General features: G+C 38.2%; 1 protein-coding gene across 2 annotated transcripts; it reads left to right on the top strand.

Annotated features, from left to right (window-relative positions):
- Window positions 1-208: 208 nt before the first annotated feature.
- On the top strand, window positions 209-16,647 carry LOC149817009 (transcription factor EMB1444-like). 2 transcript variants are annotated; one of them, XR_016427571.1, is made up of 12 exons: window positions 211-825; window positions 1,751-1,939; window positions 2,503-2,611; window positions 8,524-8,565; window positions 8,648-8,707; window positions 9,256-11,421; window positions 11,717-11,818; window positions 11,927-12,067; window positions 12,144-12,269; window positions 14,027-14,571; window positions 16,189-16,390; window positions 16,464-16,647. XR_016427571.1 is itself a non-coding variant. In XM_089986713.1 (10 exons), the coding sequence occupies exons 1-10, from the start codon at window positions 731-733 to the stop codon at window positions 14,192-14,194; spliced, it is 3,198 nt and encodes a 1,065-aa protein (XP_089842839.1). In that variant the 5' UTR covers window positions 209-730; the 3' UTR covers window positions 14,195-14,732. The 2 variants fall into 2 exon arrangements, 1 of the variants encoding a protein (XP_089842839.1); XM_089986713.1 differs by lacking the exons at window positions 16,189-16,390; window positions 16,464-16,647 and having other exon boundaries at window positions 209-825; window positions 14,027-14,732.
- The last annotated feature ends 4,696 nt before the right edge of the window (window positions 16,648-21,343 follow it).

Genomic DNA, 21,343 nt, shown 5'->3' with positions numbered 1-21,343 from the left:
TAAACGGGGGACTAAAAGACAGTTAAGAGAAAGATTTTCGGACAATATTACCCCTATAACATGCACTCTTCTTTACCATCATGTTAGTAAAGCCATAGGGGTAAATTAGTCATTGGTAGGATAGGTGGAGGTAGATTTCGAAAAGGTGGGAGTAGAAGAGGGGTATTTTTAGAATTTATGGGTATTAAATATGGGAGGAAGGGCACATGCGGGCATCTCTGTGTAGGCAGTGTAGTGTTTTAGTTCTTCCTCTGAGCAATCTCTGACCTAAGTCGTTATTCCCATTTTGCCCCCTACTCTCTCTCTCTCTCTAGAGTGTGAGAAAGAATGGCGATGGCAATCATTACTGTGTCCTTCCAGATAGCCTGAACTCTCTCTCTCTCTCTCTCTAAAGGGCCCCTTTCTAGTTGGAGCACACCCACTGCTTCGTCTTCTTTTCTTCTTCTTCTTCTCTCTCTCGAAGGTACCCTTTGAGTTGGAGGTACCCACCTCTCTCTCTCTCTCTCTAGTGAGAAGAATGGATTGCGGGAAGGTGAGCGGGAGTAATTTAGGGACACTGAGGAGGAGGAGTGGTGGAGTGAGGACGAAGCAGGCCGGGAGGGGATCATGCAGAGGAAGTTAGGGGGCTTCAACACCATTGTTTTGCTCTTTCTTCGAGTTTTTTCTTTTATTTTTTTCGGTGGGGGTGTTAATTTTCGTGTGTGTTTCTTCTTTTGGGGTGTTGGTGGGGATGGGGTCTCTCTTGAGGGAGGTCCTTAAGAGCATCTGTGGAGAGAATGGCTGGACGTATGCGGTCTTCTGGAAGCACAAGCGCCAGAATCCAATGTAAGTTTTGATTTTCATTGTTCCCTTTTTCACCGGTTTCTGGAGAGAAGTTGATGTGAATTGGTTCTTGTTTGATCTTTATTCTTGGAATGTTGTTTGTTTCTGTTGTGTTGTTTTTTCCATTTATCTTTCTCGGTGCTTACATCAGAAACTGATGAATTTATGTCCATTAATTCTTTTACCTTCTGCTTTTTTGTCTCTCCATCTATTGTTCTTTTTTCTCTTAGTTGGTGATCATGCATTCTTATGGGGTTTGATCTCTCATGTTTATGTGCAAATGAGCTGAATGGGAATGGTGGTATGCTTCATTTCGATAAAAAACTTTACCTTTTGTGAATGGAAGTTTTTTCCTTAGACCTTTTCTTTGTGTAATGTTATGAAAAAGTCTGTCTTTTCCACTTCTCCTTTCCCAATTTCCTCTTTTTTTAATCTTTTTAATTATTTTTTACTTTTTTATTATTTTTGGGTTGGTGGTGGGGGTGTGCGGCGGCTAGGAGGTGTAGTGTTGTTGAGGATTGCGGTCTTCCTCTTGGAACTGTAGAAAAGAAAAAATTTAATTAGTCAAGATATTGAACTTTTTGTAGGTTTGGTTTGTCCTTTTTGTAATTTATATTGCTGACTTAGGGTTTTGTTAGCTAAGAAACCTAAACAGGAACTCCTCTCTCTAAAACGAAATGCCGCTTCTTGTTTACCTCTCGTTGTGTTTCATTGTGATTGGGCTTTTGGTTACCTTTCTGATTGAAATGATTTTCATTCCCCCGAGTTTCCTGTCAAATGAGCATACACTTGATGTACTAATTCTGAACGCTTACATACTTTTCCTTTGATTTTGGCTTGTGGAGAATGTTTGTTCACAAGTTTCCAAGTTTGTGGATATTATTTGGCATTGTGGTTGTACATTGTGATGAAATTTCTTCCATTGCAGGATTTTGATATGGGAAGAAGGACACTATGAGCATGGATCTTCTGCATTTGGAAGCCAACCATTGCTTTTGAGAGAATGGGAAGCTCTTTTGAATCAGCACGGGCCCAGTCAGGCTAAGTTTCATGGGAATGATCCATTGGGTGTGCTTATAGGAAAAATGAAAGATCAGGTCCATGTGGTTGGGAAAGGGTATACTTTATTTTTATTCTTATTTTATCTTAGTTATCATTTGGTCTTGTTGATTAAGCTGTTCTGGTATATTTGTGCTCTTGTCTGTTCCATCTTAGTTGTTTGTCAAACTACATTAGGAATTTATCTTCCAACTGTATTGTGTGTGTCAATTATTTCATGGGACATTCATTCTTGTCAAGGCTAATGACAACACAGAATGGATGCTTTAGCATTGTTCACTGCTCCTTGAGAATAATGTGTTAGTGCTCCTGTTCTTGAAACATAGTTTTACAGAGGTTTTTTTGGGTCAGCAATTAGATTTGTTGGATGAATGGCATCTAAACCTGTTTCATTTCACATGCTAGTAGAAAAAAGAACAAGAAAGAAAGATCTTTTGTTTGTGTTTTTCTTTATGGACTGCTTGTTGAACAAAGTGATAACAGAAAAATGCTTGTTATTATCATCAAGCTCCAATCTTTTCTTTCTTGCTGCTACCTATTTATGGCATGATACAATTGTTTTAGTCTGCTCTATTGCTAGTTTATTTGATCTTTTGATATTGTTTGTACTGTGTATTCCAGGATTATTGGTCATGTTGCCCTCATGGGATCATACAGATGGGTCTTCCAAGACACATACATGAACGAAGGATATATTTCCGGACCGATTGTTTATGGAACTACTTTTGAGGTGAATTGAGAATATTTATCGTCTGTTTGATATAGGCTACCATACTGCTAGAACCTTAAGTTAAAAATTTTGAGAGAAAATTAATGATTTGTAGAGGTTGTTCCTCCTCCATCGGCTGTTGATTCTGAGGATTGCTGACAAACTTAGATGTGCTTCAAAGGGTTCATGTCTCATTGAATGCTTGAATGCAGGAAGCTGGGCAACCTTGCATGAACTTGTGTGCATGTTTTGTCAATTAAGCTGTTCCTCTGTTTTTTTTTGAGCCCTCTCTGTTAAGAAATATTTTGGGCATGTTTTTTTTTTCCAGTATCAATGGTTTGATTGTGTTGAGCTATCAGCTTTCTGCATTTTTGGATTTTTGACATTGAAGCATGAGAAAAAAAGGATAATCTGAGTCAAAGAAGACCTTATCCAAAAGAAACAAGAGTCACAGAGAATGATCTAGAAGCAGCAGTAGAAGCTTCAGCTAAGGGCTCCGTTAATTCCCCCAACCCTAGTCACTAGCATGCTGTGTCAGGAAACACAATTACAAAACCATTTATTTGCAAGGGAAAGGTCCCTTTGAAGGAAAGAAATAACCTTCCAACTATGTCACATAGGTGCGGGTGCAGATGCGGCACTTTAAAAAAACTTGGGTGCGGGGGTGCGGAGTGGGTATATATATAATTTTTAACAGTTTTAAGTTAACACTACGTATATGTGTGTGCATTTATGTATATATATATATATATATATATATATATATATATATATATATATATATATATATATATATATAGATAAAAATGGACTTGATTAGGGTTAACTGAATCTACTTTTGGATAGAAATGGACCTCAGTGTGGTTGACTTCGCCTAACACAAAAGAAGCTGCGTCCAAGTGTCGCACCCGCCTGGGTGCGGGTGTAGTGCCCTGTTAGAAGAGTCCATGTGACATAGCCTTCCAACCAGAGCCGTACCTGTGTTTTATAGGGCCTGAAGCGGAGGGAAAAAATGGGCCCCCTATTAATAGTAGGAGTTCGGGGCAGCGCCTCTGAATTTTTTTTAAAGAATCAAAATAACAATAAAATTTGTATTCACATTAAACAAATATAATATTTCAAATATTTATATTATATTAAATAAAAATTGAAGAAGACGAGGGGGCGCATGGGTTTTTAATGTTTAATCGGATCCGAGTCGAGTAAAAGATCTGGGTCTGATCCTTTACCCGAGCCTTTTCTAAACAAATGGGGGAGCTCGGGCCTTAAAAATGGGCCCCTAAAATTTTTTTTGGGCCCAGGGGCCCTGAGGCCCAAGCCTCATTGACCTCTTTACAGGTCCGGCTCTGCTTCCAACTTCCATGTAACCTGGAGGAATCCACTGAAGAGGGCATATAGCAGGTTGAAAATATGTGAGGGCTCTCTTGAATTTTATTAGGTCCTACATTCTTTCTCTGGTCCACAACAATCTTAAGGTTTATGACCCTTGGCATACTTCTATTTTGTGATGGAATTCTTTTTTTGATGCATTTTTGACTTGGATATTAGCTCCAGCATGCATGCCACTGAGTGTTTTAGTTGACAAATAATGGGAATCTGGTGGATCCTGTTTTAAGGCAGTGGTTGTCACTTAAGGAAATCAAGTGTTAACTTGCTTTTGGCATGGTCACATGATTTTCAGGACTTGCCTAAATGCCTGAGTCCTTTAACTTCTATATTTTGTTTAACCTATAAAATAGATATGTTTACTATATGATTCTGACCCAAGTCGCCAATATCATTCTAGGGAATATCTGAGCAAGAAACTTTCTCTAGATATCATGGGTTTTCACTTTTTCTATAAATCTCAAGAAAGTCATGCTATTTTTCAAACCAAAAAAATAATATTATATAAATGAAAGCTAGAATTACTCTGAAATAAAAGAAATCATATTTAAATTACATAAACAAGCTGAAAGTTATAGGCAATGTCACATGGGTGCGGGGGTGCGGCACTTTCAAAAAACTTGGGTGTGGGGGTGCGGCAAAATAAATAAATAAATAAATAAATATATATATATATATATATATATATATATAAATTATAAAGTCCAAAAGTTGGACATAAATGACCCTAGGTGCGGTCAACGAACCCTGGGTCAGCTGTCTCATCTCTCTGAGGGCTTTGCTCGTTGGGGGTAGGTGTAAAACCCACAATTTTACAAAAAAAAAATGGACCCGAACCCGGACCGGAACCGAGTCCAAAGAAAACCCTAAAATTTTTTTTTAACGCCCGCGCAGCCACGGGCCTTCGTTTTTTCCCCCCTCTGCTGATAAGGGAAACCCCTTTGGGGTTTCCCGATTTGCGTCCTCCCATGCCCTTTAAATTACGCAAGGGTGAGGGGGAAGCCCTCACCCCTGCGCTCCTCCTCCTCTCCCTCTCGATTGTGCACTCTCTCTAGCTCCCGGCATGCGACCGAACCCCGGCGCCGACTCTCTCTCAGGTACGCATCTCCTTCTTCTCCCCTTATTCTCTTCTTCTTCTTCGTCTCCTTCTGTTTGCCGAAGGGCTGACGACTCCCTGTCGTGCCCTCCCCCTTTCTCTCTGCATTCGTCAGAAGGCCGGCGGCCCCCTGCCGCATCCTTTCCCTCTCTCTCTCTGCGTTCACAGGAAGAAAAGTCAGGAGCATTTTTTTTGTCCAAAAATTGCACACAAATGACCCTGGGTGGGTTGACCACACCCAGGGTCCCGTTGACAGCACCGAGTGCTGCACCCGCGTCACGTCAATGCGGGTGCGGCACCCAGTTTGCCGAGTCCCTGTGACATAGGTTATAGGTATCATGATTTATCAAAGTAACAACAACAATATAAATTTGCATGAATTATTTTCTTTCAAAGCGGTGACATTTTGAAAACGTTATGTGATAATTTCACCTTTTTAATCATGTTCTAAATATGTTTTGAAACTCCTCAAATATTTTGAAAATATCACTTTATATTTGTGTCTACGCTTTACCCTATAAACAGTAAGTTCCTTATAGCATAGTGCTATAAACCTTTAACTTGTTTTAAATCTATGTCACATGGGTGCAGGGGTGCGGCAAAAAAAAAAAAAAAAATATATATATATATATATATATATATATATATATATATATATATATATATATATATATATATATATATATATATATATATATATATATATATAGGGGAGGGGTTCGGGCTCCCGGCACGGGTCCCGCTGCGTGGTCAGCGGGTGGGGGTCCAGGGGAGGCCACCAGGTGGGCAGCGCCCCCCCCCCCCCCCCCCCCAAGTTTTTTTTTTTAAAATTCCGCAACCCATTTCATAGGGCAATTTTTAAAAAAAAAAAATCCAAAAAATGGACCAAAATGATCCTGGGTGCGTTGACCGCACTGGGTGCCGCACCCGCATCGCGTCGACGTCGATGCGGGTGTGGCACCTGTCTGGCCGAATCCCTGTGACATAATTTTAAATAGTAAAACCTGCAGTATCTAATTCTATATATGTATATATATTTATATATTATATATATAATATAAATATATAGGATTAAATTTTGCTACAATTGTTTGTATGTGCAAACGACATAGCAAATTTCAGTTTATTTATTTTTATTTATTTTTTGTTTTTTTGGTTCTATGACCCAATGTATGTGATCTACATGCTATTTTTAGTGGAAACTGGTTCCAGTAATGCAAAAATGGACGGTCGTTAATGCACCAATTTTTCTCAACTCAGAAAAAAAAACATGTTTTTTCATTTAAAAAACACGATCAAAGGGTTGCTTTTCACTAAATCAAGCATGCTGAACACATCTGAGGTTAGATTGAGTCAGAAAACTTGCATCATGAGATTCCAACTAAATTGTTCCTACAATCGACTGTATTAAATATAAACCTATACACACCGTAATATTTTGTACAAACATTTGTATGTACAAACATCTCTAGTTCTATACAACACAGGATTTTATCTGCTCGGACATAAATGGATTCAGCATGGTCCAAATGCTAGGAATCGACATCTGGATCATGTTTTTTTGACTTAGAAGCACAATTTTAGGTGTTTGGAAAATATCACTCATTGTAGGCCATTGATTTTTCAAGCCTTATAAAACCCTACCTACGTGTCGTAATGAGTCAAGAACCATTCCTGCTAAGAAAAATATTTAGATCACAGCTGTAGGGCTAGTTTCATGAGAAACAACCAAAAACATGAAAACGATAAAAATGGAGATAGCAAATATTATCCCCTATATATATATATATATATATATATATAATATATATAGAGAGAGAGAGAGAAGAGAGAGAGAGAGAGAGAGAGAGAGAGAGAGAGAGAGACCATAACTGGTGGAAGTGGAACCCCTTAACTTACATATGTCTGATTTCCAAAAGCAAAAGATAACCTTGGTCTCATGTTTAGCAATGATCTATTTTACTATTTTCATGTGTTAAAATCACTGTCACCAATATTGCCAATTTTTTAAAAATATAGTGATATTATCGGCTATTTCAAGGTAGCTGATAATATCGGGAATATATTGCGATATTTTCAAAATATCACCAGAACAAAATATTGTGATAATATCGTGATATTTTTTGAAATTTTTTTATTTATTTATTTTAAGTTTACATTTCCTATTTTTTTTGTTTCTTTTATATTTTAAAAACCTTTTAAACATATCCATTTATATTTTTGAAAGAAAATAATGCAAAACTTATTTTCTTAGCTTTTTTGTTGTTATTTATATTTTTTCAATTTTTTAAACTCCCGAGATATCCACAAGATTTATCAACTTTTTTTGAAAATCTCTCCGAGAAATAACCTTTAACGATACAGGTGACTATGGTTAAAATTGACTCAAACATGATGTTTTGGATCATTTTTAGATCATCCTTATTGTTACGAATTCTGAGTTGATGATTTTCACCATCATGAAAAATAAATCTTACACACATATGCACACACACACACACACACACACACACAGGAAAGCTACCCTAGCATACCAACAAGCACTAAGCACCTAGTGGCTAGGGGAGAGCACAACGTTGTTACCGTTAGAGACTAATATGATTGGTGCAAGGCCTCACAGCCTGCTAGTCAGGCTAGCTCACCATGGTCAGTCTGAGTCTGGGTCGTATAACGCCAAGAGTCAGGACCCAGGACCATGCATGAATTATTATGGGTTGTGCTGTCTCCATTGAAAAGTTCTGTTTTATCCGCCAATTAGCTGACAGGACATGCCAAGCTACAGTACCATCAGATTCCAGGCTGCACTTGCAGCCCAATCCCTGTCAAATTTGTTATCTAGCCCAATGTCCACCCCTACTTGGACGCTCAGCAATATCTACCTTTATCAATGACACACAACTTGGCTATCTGCAACCCTGGTGACATGGTTTTGAATATATTCAAAATGAAAGCCATTTTCTACTGCTAATAGTTCTGGTAAAGTGCAGATCTAGCCCGGACACATGTTATTTCAACTTGATGCAAGTTTGCATGCCTTCTTTGGAAAAGTTAAACATGTTGCTAGATGACCACTGTTAGGATAATTTTGAAGAATTTGAACACCATTGACTAATATTTTTTGATTTTTTTTGTTGGATGGTGCTACTCACTGTTGTTCATTGATGATAGTATTTTTTGCATGATTTTAAATCTTCATACATTTCTCCTGATAGTTTGTAATCTTGATAGGAACGTTCTCTTTGAGTATAGTCCCAATGTTTTCCTTTGCATTTTAGAGTGTAATTATAATGATAATAATCTATCAGAAACTATTGAAAAAAAAACCTATCAGAAACTAATTTTATGATGTAATCATAATGATAATAATCTATCAGAAACTAGTGTGTAAAAAAAATCTATCAGAAACTAATTTTATGATGGATCTGTTTTTCTTTCTACCTTTCCCTTGCAGCACTCTGCTGACTGGTACCATCAGTTTTCAGCAAGAATACAGGTGTGGAAACTATTACTGCTTACTTGCGTATTGCATTTTACCTGAGGATGACAAGTTTGTTGACCAATTTTTTGTTTTGCAGACAGTTGCTATTATATCTGTGGCACCACATGGTGTTCTTCAATGTGGTTCAGTCCGAATTGTAAGTTGATTCTCTTCAATTTGCTGAAACCATGATTTTGCTATGAAATGATGTAGCTGAGAGTATGTTTTGGTTTGATATTGTGGCATGCAAACAATGGAATTGGGAAAATAATGCATATCCTTTATTTTTCTTTTGGTGGTCTGGCCTCAGATTATGCACACAACCTCTTTCTTAGGATCTTAAAGCTCCATGATATTTGACCATCTGCATTGTAACATGTTGGAATTGAAAATATGAGGTGGCCTTTCAGAAGAACAGAAGACTAATGAGACATCATAATTTTAATATTTTCAGTGGGAAAGACTATTTCTTTTGTGGTCTATTAAAAAGTTAGATTCTTAAAGGAAATAAGCTCTGTCATTTCCACAATGTTCACAATTATCTTGTCATGTAATATGATTATTTCTGAGTCTAGCATTTCACTTCATTGAGAAAAATCATTCTTCTTTTCAAATAATTCTGAACACATTCGAATTCGGCTATCTATGGATTGTAGGTTGTTTTCATTCTGATCATGGCATTTTGTTTCCATTCTGTTGTTGCAGATTGCTGAGAGTATAGATTTTGTCAACCACGTGAGAAATATGTTCATGCAATTAGGTGTCAACAGCGGTTCTCCATCTGAAAGTCCGCCAACAGTATCAGGGCAGACATTACATATGCCCAAATTTTCTGATGCCCATGGTCATAATGACTCAACCAATATTTGTCATGTTAAAGTGGAAAGACCTGAGGAAAGTACGTTGGCAGTATCAGGGCAGACATTACGTATGCCCAAATTTTCTGATGCCCATGGTCATATTGACTCAACCAATAGTTGTCATGTTAAAATGGAAAAATCTGAGGAAAGTATGCTGGTAGTATCAGGGCAGACATTACATCTGCCCAAATTTTCTGATGCCTATGGTCATATTGACTCAAACAATATTTTCCATGCTAAAGTGGAAAGACATGAGCCCTCTGTTGATGAGATTCATGGCCAACCTATCTTCAGTCATCCTGCTTGCTTGTTATCTAATGAACTCCAGACAAGTAATTCTCTCCTTGCAAACCTTGATGGTGTCTGTTCTGATGCTTCTGCAATTCCCTCAATTTCAAGCTCGACTTTTTCTTCTCCAGAAGCTTTTGGGGATTTGTTTCGGCAAAAGGCTCTCCTATCAGTGAACCCCAACCTATCGCCCAGAGTTCAACTGGAGACTGTATTAGCAGGGGGAGCTCCAGCAGCTAGCTCAACCTCTTCCATGAGATCAAGACAACACCTATCAAAAAGATCAGGTGCATCATGTAGTAGTGTAAATATTTTGGAGCAACAGATTATCCCAAGTATTGCATCTCAGAGAACTTTTGATAGAGTGTCTCTATTGGACTTTGCAGTCTTTTCACAACATGAATTTGCTGAAAGCAGAATGTCTCTTCCACCTGAAGTTTCTTCTGGTTTAATTTCTAGCAGAAGTGATACTGTTAATTCTAGAATTGGTATTGGGGAAGCTGTAAATTCAAATCCATCTGTTTTGTGGAAATCAGTACATTCACAACCATCTGGTCTTCCACAGAGTAATGGCTATCGGTATACTAACTTAGCTGCTGTGCCACTGACTACAGCATCTGACAATTCAAATGAACCATGTGATATTCAGATTAGTTCTAGTGGGTCTAGAGTCTCTAGACCAAGCAATACTTCTGCTATTGAGAGACATACTCTGGCTGCAATGCCGGGAAATGTAGGGAATGATCTCTTTAAAGCTATTGGTCACCCATTGCATGGGTCAGGCCTAGATAAGCGCTATTCTTGTGACGGAGAGCTCTCTAAGCATGTTGCTGACTTTGTGCAAAATGTTTCGGTGAATGATGTACAACTCATACCAAAAGGAAATCTGCAGCCTGCCCAACCTGTTCATGAAGAAGCTAGCTTAATCACTGTAACTGGCAGTGGGAAAAGCTCTGAAAATTTTGGGTGCTTTAATCAGATTAAATTGAACTCATCGACGGCAACTTTGCAGCTCCCTTCTCTTGACAGTACACTCGTTCAGTTGCATTCTGTTATTAGAACCAATGAGTCTCAGAGTGGATGCAATAGCACTGTCTCACAGCTGAAAAATGCGGAAAATGTTAGTACTAGAACTGATTTTTCTTCATGCATTTCTGAGTTGAACATGGCTTCTATGTTGAATGTGTTTAATGATGGGCATATCGACAACAGCTGTTTTTCTGAAAACAGATCTGGGAATCTTCTGGATGCTATAGTTTCTAGTATTCATTCCTATACTGATCGAAGTACCAATGATAATATATCTGGTAAGACCATGTTGACAGGGGCTGGTTCTTCTCATGCTGACTGTAATCCATTTGAGCTTTTGACTACCTCAGATAAAAAACAAGAAGAGGTTGCTGGTATTTCTCAATCTCATGTGAAGTCAGAGATGGTGATACCAAATTGCCATTCTCTGTCTGAGTGTAGTGCGAGTAAGACTGCAGAAGGCTCCCAAACTGATGGGACTTCAAAATCTCAAGCCAGTCTGAGGATAGAGGAGTGTCCAGGTGCACAGCATGACAATACCCTTACTGTGCACACTGGGAGGGCTGAGGAATCTGCAAAGGGAAAACAAAAAAGGCCTAAACCAGGAGAAAGCACGAGACCAAGACCGAAAGATCGCCAGCAGATCCAGGACCGTGTTAAGGAGTTGCGGGAAATTGTACCTAATGGAGCCAAGGTATATTTGGTGTAGTTGTGTTCACAAAGTTTGTTTCTATACGCATCCTGACATGTGACATGGATGGAGCTTGAATTGGATCCTGTCCATTATAGTTGCCACATTGCGCTAATTCTTTTGACCTTTGAATCAAGCAGCACTCAACTCTATAGGCTGGTGATCCATCTTTTTGATGTTATGGAATTTCAAGCTGACTTCTTTCTGATGGACTAGCCATGTCCTAGTCAACTTGCTGGATCATAATTCATAAGTCATTATTATACTGATTTGACTATTTTGTGACATTGTGGAACAGTGCAGCATTGATGCTTTACTCGAGCGTACAATTAAGCACATGCTTTTCTTACAAAGTGTGACGAAGCATGCAGACAAATTGAAACACACTGGAGAATCAAAGGTGTCAATTGATGCTTTCTTGTTGCTTGCCACATGTTTTACTTGGTGCTATCTTTCTTAACAAATTTCAAAATCACACGCTAAAAACTGAGTATCTGTGCCTATGCAGTTAATAAGCAACGATGGTGGCTTGCTCTTAAAGGACAACTTTGAGGGTGGTGCTACATGGGCATTTGAAGTTGGTTCTAAATCCATGGTATGCCCTATAATAGTTGAGGATCTGAATGTGCCACGGCAAATGCTTGTGGAGGTAAGATTACCTTTTGTACAACTATTTGTTATATATCTTCAAAAGTGGCATCTTGTTGATATGCCATTTTATTTAGATGCTTTGTGAAGAGAGAGGTTTTTTCCTGGAGATAGCAGACATGATCCGGGGATTGGGATTAACAATCCTCAAGGGTGTGATGGAAACACGTAATGACAAAATTTGGGCACACTTTGCTGTTGAGGTAACTTATCCAAGTGAATTTCTTGCTCGTGCTTCTTTGGCTGTACTTTTTCATGAAAAATACAGTCTTTTTTGTTTTTAGGTGGCACATCTTCATTATAGGCTGTTTGTTTTGACTCCTGTGTTAACAAATGTCATTTTGTGTATATAAAAGATCGTTTCAGCATGTTATTGCCTTGACTTGGATTCTGATGCTTAGATTTTCCGTATTTGTTTTGCACAGTGGGGAAGTGGTTGTGGTCCACCTTGTCATGCTTGTAAAATGGTCCAAAATTTTGAATGTCAGTTGCATCCAGGATGACATCTTGGACCTCCAGGCTGTTAATGGGTCCATTCATATGACCTAACTTGATCCTATAGGACCGGACATTGGCCTAACTTATCTAATGGGTCATTATTCTTACTGGATGGCTTTGGGTAGAATTCAAAGCTCCTTGTGGCTGGACACTAATTAGGCATCTCCAATCTGGATTGAGATGTAAACCTAGTCCAATTCTGAAAAATGAATGAAAATAAATATACAGCCAAGCAAGCTATCATGTCATGGCCATTCAAATTGTAGACCCAGGTTCTGAATGTGCAGTTTTCATGCCCACAAGGGCTCTGCTGTGGGCAAGGGGGGCCTCAAGGGTTCCCTTGGCCTAGCCCTCAAAAAAATAGGTACAGTATTCACATTGATCCAATCCAAATACTACCTTCTTACAGTGTTGGAGGGTAGTGGAGGGGGGAAAGAGGGTGGAAAAGGTATATAAGGACTCTCCTAGTTGGTGCCTAATGGTGATTTATTAACAACCCGTCTTGGAGAGAGAGAGAGAGAGAGAGAGAGAGAGAGAGAGAGAGAGAGAGAGAGAGATGACTTTGTGGGGATAAAATTTAGGGATTAGGTTAACTGGAGAGCCATTACAAGGGTATAAATAGAGGACAAATGAATACTTTACGAGTTGAGAAGTTAAATCATGGGAATCAAAGTTGAGTATGATAAAGTGCAATCTTGTGTCCAAGATCAATTTATCCATTGACTTGTAAATTAAATTCCATGTTTGATTTCTAAAACATAAATTAGTGAGAAGCATTGCACTTTCAAATGGTAGTATTTCACTTTTCTACTTTCTAAAATTACCGTTTTTGTTTTTTGATGCAATCCCTAAAACTGCTTATACCAATTACCAAGTATATATAGAAAATATAAAGAATGTTGGAAGCTATGTCACCTGGGTACAGGTGCGAGTATGGGTACGAAGGGTACGACACAGTAATTCCAAAAAATGTGGGTACGAAAACACAACTATATATATCACATAAATACAAAATAAACTGAATATAACATAAATATATATGCTATATCTAAAATATATATTATATACTGAAAATGTAATTATAAATTATAAATTAAAATACAAACTTGTATGTATGGAGAGTAAAATAGTGTCCGGGTGTCGATGCATGTCGACACGGAGATACGGTTGTCGGGTATGGAGGGCGAAATGGAGTGTCCCGGTACCATAGGTTGGAAGTTGGATCTGCGTTTTCCAGTTCTTCACATCTCATGTTTTTACACTAGAAAGCTATTGTTGCAATTATACTGCTATCTGGAACTAGTTGTTTTCTATGGAATGTATACTATTACTAGTTCTCCATTAGCTTTTGTCTGCAAGTTAATAATGGTTATTGAAGATTGACATGATCTCTCTCTCTCAAAATATGGTTTCTCCATCATTCGTTATTCTTGAATAGCCTAACTAATCACCATCTTGGCAGGCAAACAGGGATATTTCAAGGATGGAGGTTTTTATGTCACTTGTCCATCTCCTTGAACAAATTTCAAACAGTACGACACCTAAGCCAATAAATGGCGGTCTTCCACCATTTGTTGCATACCATCGATCCTCAATACTTGCAGCTGGATCCATGGAGGGGTTACAGTGACTAATCAGAGTGCCTGGGTGCTGAAATACTAAGAGTAGGGCATATCTTTGTTTGCCTACCATGACTAGTATTCTGTTTCCAGATAAGTGCATGGTACTCGATACTGGAGTTATTAGGCCTGTAATATTGGTAGACGTGCCTCGGTGTTTGGCAAAACTATGATGGACGTTGTTGAAAGAGCTGCACCGGGTTCATTCTTAGCAGGATATGCTTGAAAGCGTTAGATGTGTGTTTTCTGGGCATTTTTTTTTCAGGGTGAGAATTGATGATGGTGGGAACTAGATTCAAGCTTTCTGTATTTGTGAAGGGAGAAGCCCATTTTTTGTAATTACGAGGGAGGATAACTGGGCAGATGCTTAAGTGCTGAAGTGCAGAAGGTAGGACTTAATAAGGTGAAAATGTTCATGTCTCCCTTTTTGTGAACTTGATATTTAGTCCCACTATATTTCATCATTCTTAATCATCCTCTAAAGGTTCCCTGTATGGGAAGCCACGTTTGTTTTTATTTATATAGATGATGGGAACTCAACAGGCCAAATTACGCTTAGTAGACATTAACAATAACCAACAGGTGAGGAATGGGATCTTATAGTGAGATAATTTCTTCCCTGCTATTGGACATGATTTTAAGTATTGGCAATAGGAAAACGCCAAAGAACCATTTCTATTAGATGTGTGAACTACCAAGGGGAGGGTATGCATATGCCACTTTTGATGTTGAATTGTTTTTTTTTTCATGATGTATGATCATCCTTTTAAGGCAATTGATACTTTTTTTTATCTTCTTTACTGCTGCAACTTTAGATCGAGTGTTGATTTCAGAGCCAGCTGTGGCTTTGAAAAGGAACAGCTCCAGCAAGTGGCTTCTTTGAAGTGCCACATGACGGATTTTTTTTTCAACTTGTTTGTTAATTTAGATTGTGCCCCTGCATTTCTGTAATTGCCACCATCAAAACAATGAAAACGGTCAATTTGGGTTATGCCTGGCTCAATGTGTCGCTATGCCATTTAAAATTTCCCAACTAAAGCACAAGCTGGGCCCCAGGATCTGCACCCTGTAAAATACATCAATCTACCTGCCATAATGATCTACGGAGAAGTTTCTAGTGGGAGGCCATGTGAAGCTTTCAGTGAGTTAATGGTGGCCTTAAAAGAACCCCTAGATCTTTTGTGTCTTCGGTGGTTTACCTTTGGTGCCATACTAAAATCTCTAGGGATTGGATCTTCCTCATATGCTCTATTTGAGCTTACTTTATCATTCGTATCTCATGACTCTCGTACGCCCTTTGTTTAGCATCCATTGAGTGTCCTTGACGTCTAGGATAGTGCCCGAAAATAAGAAAAGCTGCTCATGGATTGGCTTGAGTTTGGCTTGTAAAGAGCTCATTTGAACTCGTGAAACAGACTCGGCAGGCTCAACATGAACAATTGAGTATTCAGCTTGGCTTAGTTTGCCTTGTATAAGCTCACTAACTATTTAGAAATATATTTTATACGAGTGCAGATGGTTGAAGACTTGTTATTTGGCCTGCAAGCAATTGGGTCAGAGTACAAATCCTATCATTTACAATTTTAAGAATGTATTTATTTTGTAAATGACCCTGTTTGATCTTGGTTTCTAAGGTTTAGAGTTTAATTTCTGTGATTTTCAATTTTAAAAGGTATTTTTTTTGTTGACGAGCCAGCTCGAGCTTTACTCGTTTAACTTGGGCTCACGATGAGCTCCAACTTGTCTCTGCATGTCACAAGAATGAGCCATGCTTGCATATATCCCTTGTTCGGTTCGGCTCATTTAGCAGCCCTACTTTTGGGCCATGTTCTCTGTCAACAAGGTATGACCTTGTGCATGCCAAAATGCCTTCATTTTACAGAACATGATTTTACTATTCTCAAAATTTGGCTCGTTCTCGCAAATACTTACTAATTTGTCAAAATTCTTTGCCGATTAAAAAATGCTGATTCTTGACTTTTTTGGATTATTTTATCCTTCACAGGTGTTTTGAATGGATCCCCAACATTCACACTAATTTGTAGCGAATCTCAAGTAGACCTAAACCTGCATAGTGGATTCACAGTTTTACAAGGTGCACCTGCAAATGTCTGGAAGTCTGCAGAAACTATGTGCACATCTTTCCTTTTGGGTTCAAAGGACATCACATTCGAACATTCACGATTCATTAGGGTCTTGCTGTGAAGGTCAGGAGGACTTGCACATAATTTACAACTTGCCACCCTCTAATGCTAATGCTAATTGCTCTTTCGTCTCCAGAGTTGCTTGCAGCAATCTGATCTCTGCTTTAGCATCTGCAAACTACAAATACAAGTTATCAGGGGCAGCTCTGAAGTTAGCCCTCTGTTGGTTTGTTTCCTATAATGTAATATGCTGATTCAAAATTTCATATGATCATCATTTTCAATGACAAATCAAAATGAATAGTGTGCATTACCCTTTCTCTCTCCATAGACTCAATGAAATTGACAGCCAACTATTGCTTGATTGCTTTGGTGTATCCTGGCACAAATCCTATTTCATTCCATTGTTTGAAAGCTTTGTTATTTCACTTTTTTATTAGAATAATTTACATATAGACCTTAATTTATGGCAATTTTATATTTAGACACATCAATTTTTAAATATTTAAGATGAATACCTACTTTTTCATGAAATTGCTCAAATGACTGCCTGAATCACTTTTTATATCATCTAACTGTAGCGAGCTCTTTAAATGACACTTTTAACCTTTCTATAGTTAAATTGAAGGGCAAATAAATAATTTTATAAGGTGCTAGTGGGACGGGTTGGAGAGTAACAATATAGAACCATACATAAGGAGAAGCTTAACAATGAAAAATTAAAAATAAATGAATTGAAAAATTAAAGCACCAAATATATATTAGTTGTCGGAATTTGGCTCAAAACTATCCCTAAGTTTTCCCTCTCATTTTTATTTTTTCTTTAAGTTTGTGGGTAATGAGTTCTTTACAAAAGTTTAGTCCCACAATGAAGGTTTTTGAAAAAACTCTTGTCCTTATGTAGATGGGTGGTGCCTTAAAGGGCAAAGTGTCAAAGGCATTAGATCATGGGCTAGTGCATCACTTATTCTTGGATCTTGACTCTTTTACTTGGACTTTGGGCTTTGGGTTTGAGATTGAACTTTGAATTATCTTTTTATTACTTGGGACAAATCTAATCTCCAAGTCTAAAACTGACCATCCCATTAATTGACCTTTGGACTTAGGCTTTGGGTTTGAACTTTGAATTATTTTTTTAGTACTTAGAACAAACCTAATCTTCAAATATAAAACCGATCGTTGATCAACGCATTAACTGATCTTGACTCTTGACCCTTGACCTTTGATTTTGGACTTGGATCTTAGACCTTGGGCATTGGGTTTAGGTTTGAACTTTGAATTATCTTTTTAGTACTTGGGATATATCTAATCCCGAAGTTTAAAATCGATCGTTGACTAATTCATTAATTGACTTTGATCAACCCAGATCCGTTCGGATTTCGCCCTAATATTTTTGCATGGGCATTTATGGTCCAAAACAATCCAGTAGCTACCCCTTTATCCTTGACTTGTTGATCATTGACCTTTTGACTCGATCAAGGTTGTTCATGGACCTTTCAGGGTCAATTTTGACCCTTTTTTGTTCCCCTCTTTACGTAGTTTGGGCCTTTATGGCTAACCATTTTGGCCAGTCATAGTTCATAATTGCTGGTTGTTTGAACACATTAAATGCCCTTTATGGCCTTTATGGGTGGCCTTAAAGTGGGTGATTCCTATAAAAGTGAGTTAGGTCATTGAAAATTTGCATTTCATTTATTTGCATAGTTGTTAATTTCGAGTTTTCATAGCTTGGGTAGTTCATTGCTAGGGACTAGCAATCATTCAAGCATGGGGGTATTTGATAATGCATGAAATGCACATCAATCTAACCTTTTATTTATGCATTTAGGCATCATTCATAGGCTAAGAACCCATACATAGATGCATTTGAGTATGAATAAGCTACGGTTCAAATTTCAATAATATCAGAGTTAAATTGAGTGAGATATTGTATTTTTAGTGTATGGTTCGAATTTCAAGGCCAATCAGATCAAGATCCGACCCAAATAGCCATTTTGGGTCTTGAATCGGTGCATAAACACCAAAATCCAACCCATATGTGATCCAAACCCACTTTGGAAAATATTTGCAAAAGACCCCCTCTGAAAAAGGTGCCTAGCCAAAAATTTTATTTTAATCTCTTTTTTGGTATTTTGAAAAAATAGCTTTTAGTATATAAGCTGGCACAAAACCCCAGGTAGCCATTTTGCCTTGGGATTTGGACCCAGCTAGAGCTCCTCAGCCTCCTTCATGCCTCCCTCTCCAAGCCCATCCTCCTTCTCCATTTTCGAATCATCTTTCCCCTCCATTCTTTCTCTTTTCTCTCTATCGCCTCTTTCTTCCCCTTTGCTTTTTCTTCTTCTTTCATCTCCAGTTTCTTACTCTTCATTGTGCTCCATTTCTAGCGTGTGATGTGCTATGTTTTGCAGAACTAGCAGACCAAAGGAAGGCACCATTCTCAGCTGGTGTGTCGTTTACACCACTAGGAAAGGGCGACTCTTCCCTTCCAGCCCTCTTTTCCATCTGAGCGCGGCTCGGTTCTCCTTTCATCAATCGGCTTCTTCATTGGATGCAGCACTTGCAGCCCACACAGCCACATTGAAGTGAGGCACAACAACCACAACCAGCTTGGCAACGTAGATTCAAGGCTTAAATCGCTCCCCCACTACCCCTCCATTCATCAGACGACTCATTTGAGGTGTGTTTTCTCTTCCCTTCTCTTCAAGTTAAATCCTATTCTGTTAGCATTTTTGTTTATTTATAGTTTCTGATTTTTTTTAGCCGTAGTGTAGTGGTTTGTGCTCAGACCAACGCACTAATATTGAGTCTAAGTTGGGTCGTGTGATTATTTCGATGTTTTAGTGCTAGTGGTAGTCGATTCTCCTCTTGCGCCAAGATCAACTAGAGTTCTTCTAGTCGGTTTTGGTTGTGTTTCAAGAGGAATCCATTTTGAGTATTTTGAGTAGATTAGCATTGTTTTATTTAGCATTTATCAATAGTTTAAGTGCTTTATTTCATTCTTCTTAGATATTATTTTCATTCGAAGATGTATGTTAACCCCTATGCCAAAATCAGCTAGAATAAGTATAGCCAATTTAGGCATTTTTCAATAGAGAATATTCGTTGTTATTTTTCTGTTTTACAATATGTTTTAGTGGTAGGTAGTTAGCTTATATTCTGCCGTGTAGTTTAGTTAAGTCAGATTAGCGTAGTTTACTCTTTTTGTTTTAAGCATTTGCATTTGTTAAACCCTAGGGTAAAAAATCGGCTAGAGGCATTCTAGCCAAGTTTGATGATTTGTAAGAAGGGTATATGTTGTAGATTAGTTGCATTTTCAGCATATTAGTAGTATAGACAATTAAGTATACAGTAAGTGCATGTTTTAGTTAGTGTAATTAACATTTTATTAAAGATTATGTGTCCATTTTACTCTTTGCGAAATTGTTTTTATGACAAACCATTTACAGGAATTTATCTAAACTTGTGACGCCTGTATCAGGAGTTTCTGGAGTTATTTTCATATTCCAAAAGTTCTGGTGGATTCCTGGACAAATCAGGAATCCAACAAAACAAAAATCACTCCGTTTGGAATTCGTTTGGGCGTTCAACTATTTAGCTTTCAAGAGTCTATAAAAAATTAGGCTTTTAGTGTTGCATAAGGGTAAAATTGTCATTTTCTTTCATATTTAAGTGCTGTAGTGTTTCTATAAATTTTATCAGAGTCTTAGCATGATTTCATTAGCATTGTATTCAGCTTAGTGTATTTAGTTTCACATAATTAACTTTTGTTATTTCCTATTCCTTTGAGTTTAAGTATAGTTTTAGCTTAATAGTTAGTTCTAGCATTAGCATAGGTTTAGTTTTCCTAGTTGTTATCATAATCCTTACTAACTTTGATTTGTGTTTTGTAGGTGATACAAAGCCGAAGGTTGCCCCACGACCCAGGGCTTGAGTTAATTAGAGCTGTTGCTTTCGTACTTGTTCAATTTGTCTTCATTGTATAATTTCTTGCAATTGAGCAAGTGTAGACATTGTTAATATTAATGAATTGCTAAGTTTAGATTTAAGTAGAATATTTCACGTTCCCTGTGGATCGACCCGTACTCGCCATGAAAGTGGAAAGTCAGTTTTATTATTTGGTTGTCGATTTTCCAAAGAGCTTCTAATGAAAAATATGTTTTAAAATTACCAATTACAAAAGAGCAACCATCCAACAGCTAGAATATAGTCAACCATCTGATGCTGGCTAAGTCAGACCCAAGGGATGCCACCCCACCGACCAGGTTATCCCCACCATCCTTAGCTACACCGATGGAAGAAGGATTATATTACCCTAACAAAGTGGAGGTGGGAGAAGGGTCGATGGCCAGACAACCGACCATTGGACATCTTCTGGGGGGATACCTCTCATTGGCCAGTGACGGTCGATGGGGAGCTCGATCGTCGGGCACAGCGCCCCCATGACATTTGTTGGTTCGACAATGGAAGAGTCTCAGTCCAACCCTAACATGGGTGGGGTACTGAACCGAGTGGGAGAACCAATGCAAATCGGTTCTCCCCCTGATAGCTTACTAGGGCTGGTTTCAGGGCTCTAGACTTGATTCCAACGGGTCTAGACCTGATTCAAGCCCATTCCCAACCTCATGAGGTTGGGTTGGTCTGGTTTTTCATCTAGACCAGCTCTAAACCCAATCTTATGGATTTGTTGTCGAAAATAGGTATGGTTTAACATCAAATGAACCTCCCAAATCTATTTTAGACTCAACATCCTTCCTAAACTCAGTCAAACCAATCCAACATATACTCCTTTTGAAGCCAACTTATATTCCCAACATAACGTATCCATTTGACCCTGGACCTACCATAACCCATTTGGATACTATTAAGATTAACTTGGATATGGTTGGTTCTAATTGGACCCAAGTGCGCTTTAAGATGGATATTTCTGGTTTAACCCATATTCTATATGAAGATCCACTTGGTTACGTACTACTCCAGCCATTAGATGATTTGATATTAATTCTACATGTGTTTGGA

This window comes from Nuphar pumila, chromosome 14 (genome assembly GCF_984573655.1).
Source record: "Nuphar pumila chromosome 14, dmNupPumi1.hap1.1, whole genome shotgun sequence".
Classification (NCBI taxonomy): Eukaryota; Viridiplantae; Streptophyta; class Magnoliopsida; order Nymphaeales; family Nymphaeaceae; genus Nuphar; species Nuphar pumila.
This window is presented reverse-complemented; position numbering and strand designations above follow the sequence as displayed.

Bases quoted from the DNA above. Each gene is read 5' to 3' on its own strand.
- LOC149817009 (XM_089986713.1), top strand. From the start codon at position 731: ATGGGGTCTCTCTTGAGGGAGGTCCTTAAGAGCATCTGTGGAGAGAAT. The intron at 1,940-2,502 runs GTATACTTTATT...TGTGTATTCCAG, and splicing joins GTCCATGTGGTTGGGAAAGG to GATTATTGGTCATGTTGCCC. The intron at 8,708-9,255 runs GTAAGTTGATTC...CTGTTGTTGCAG, and splicing joins AATGTGGTTCAGTCCGAATT to ATTGCTGAGAGTATAGATTT.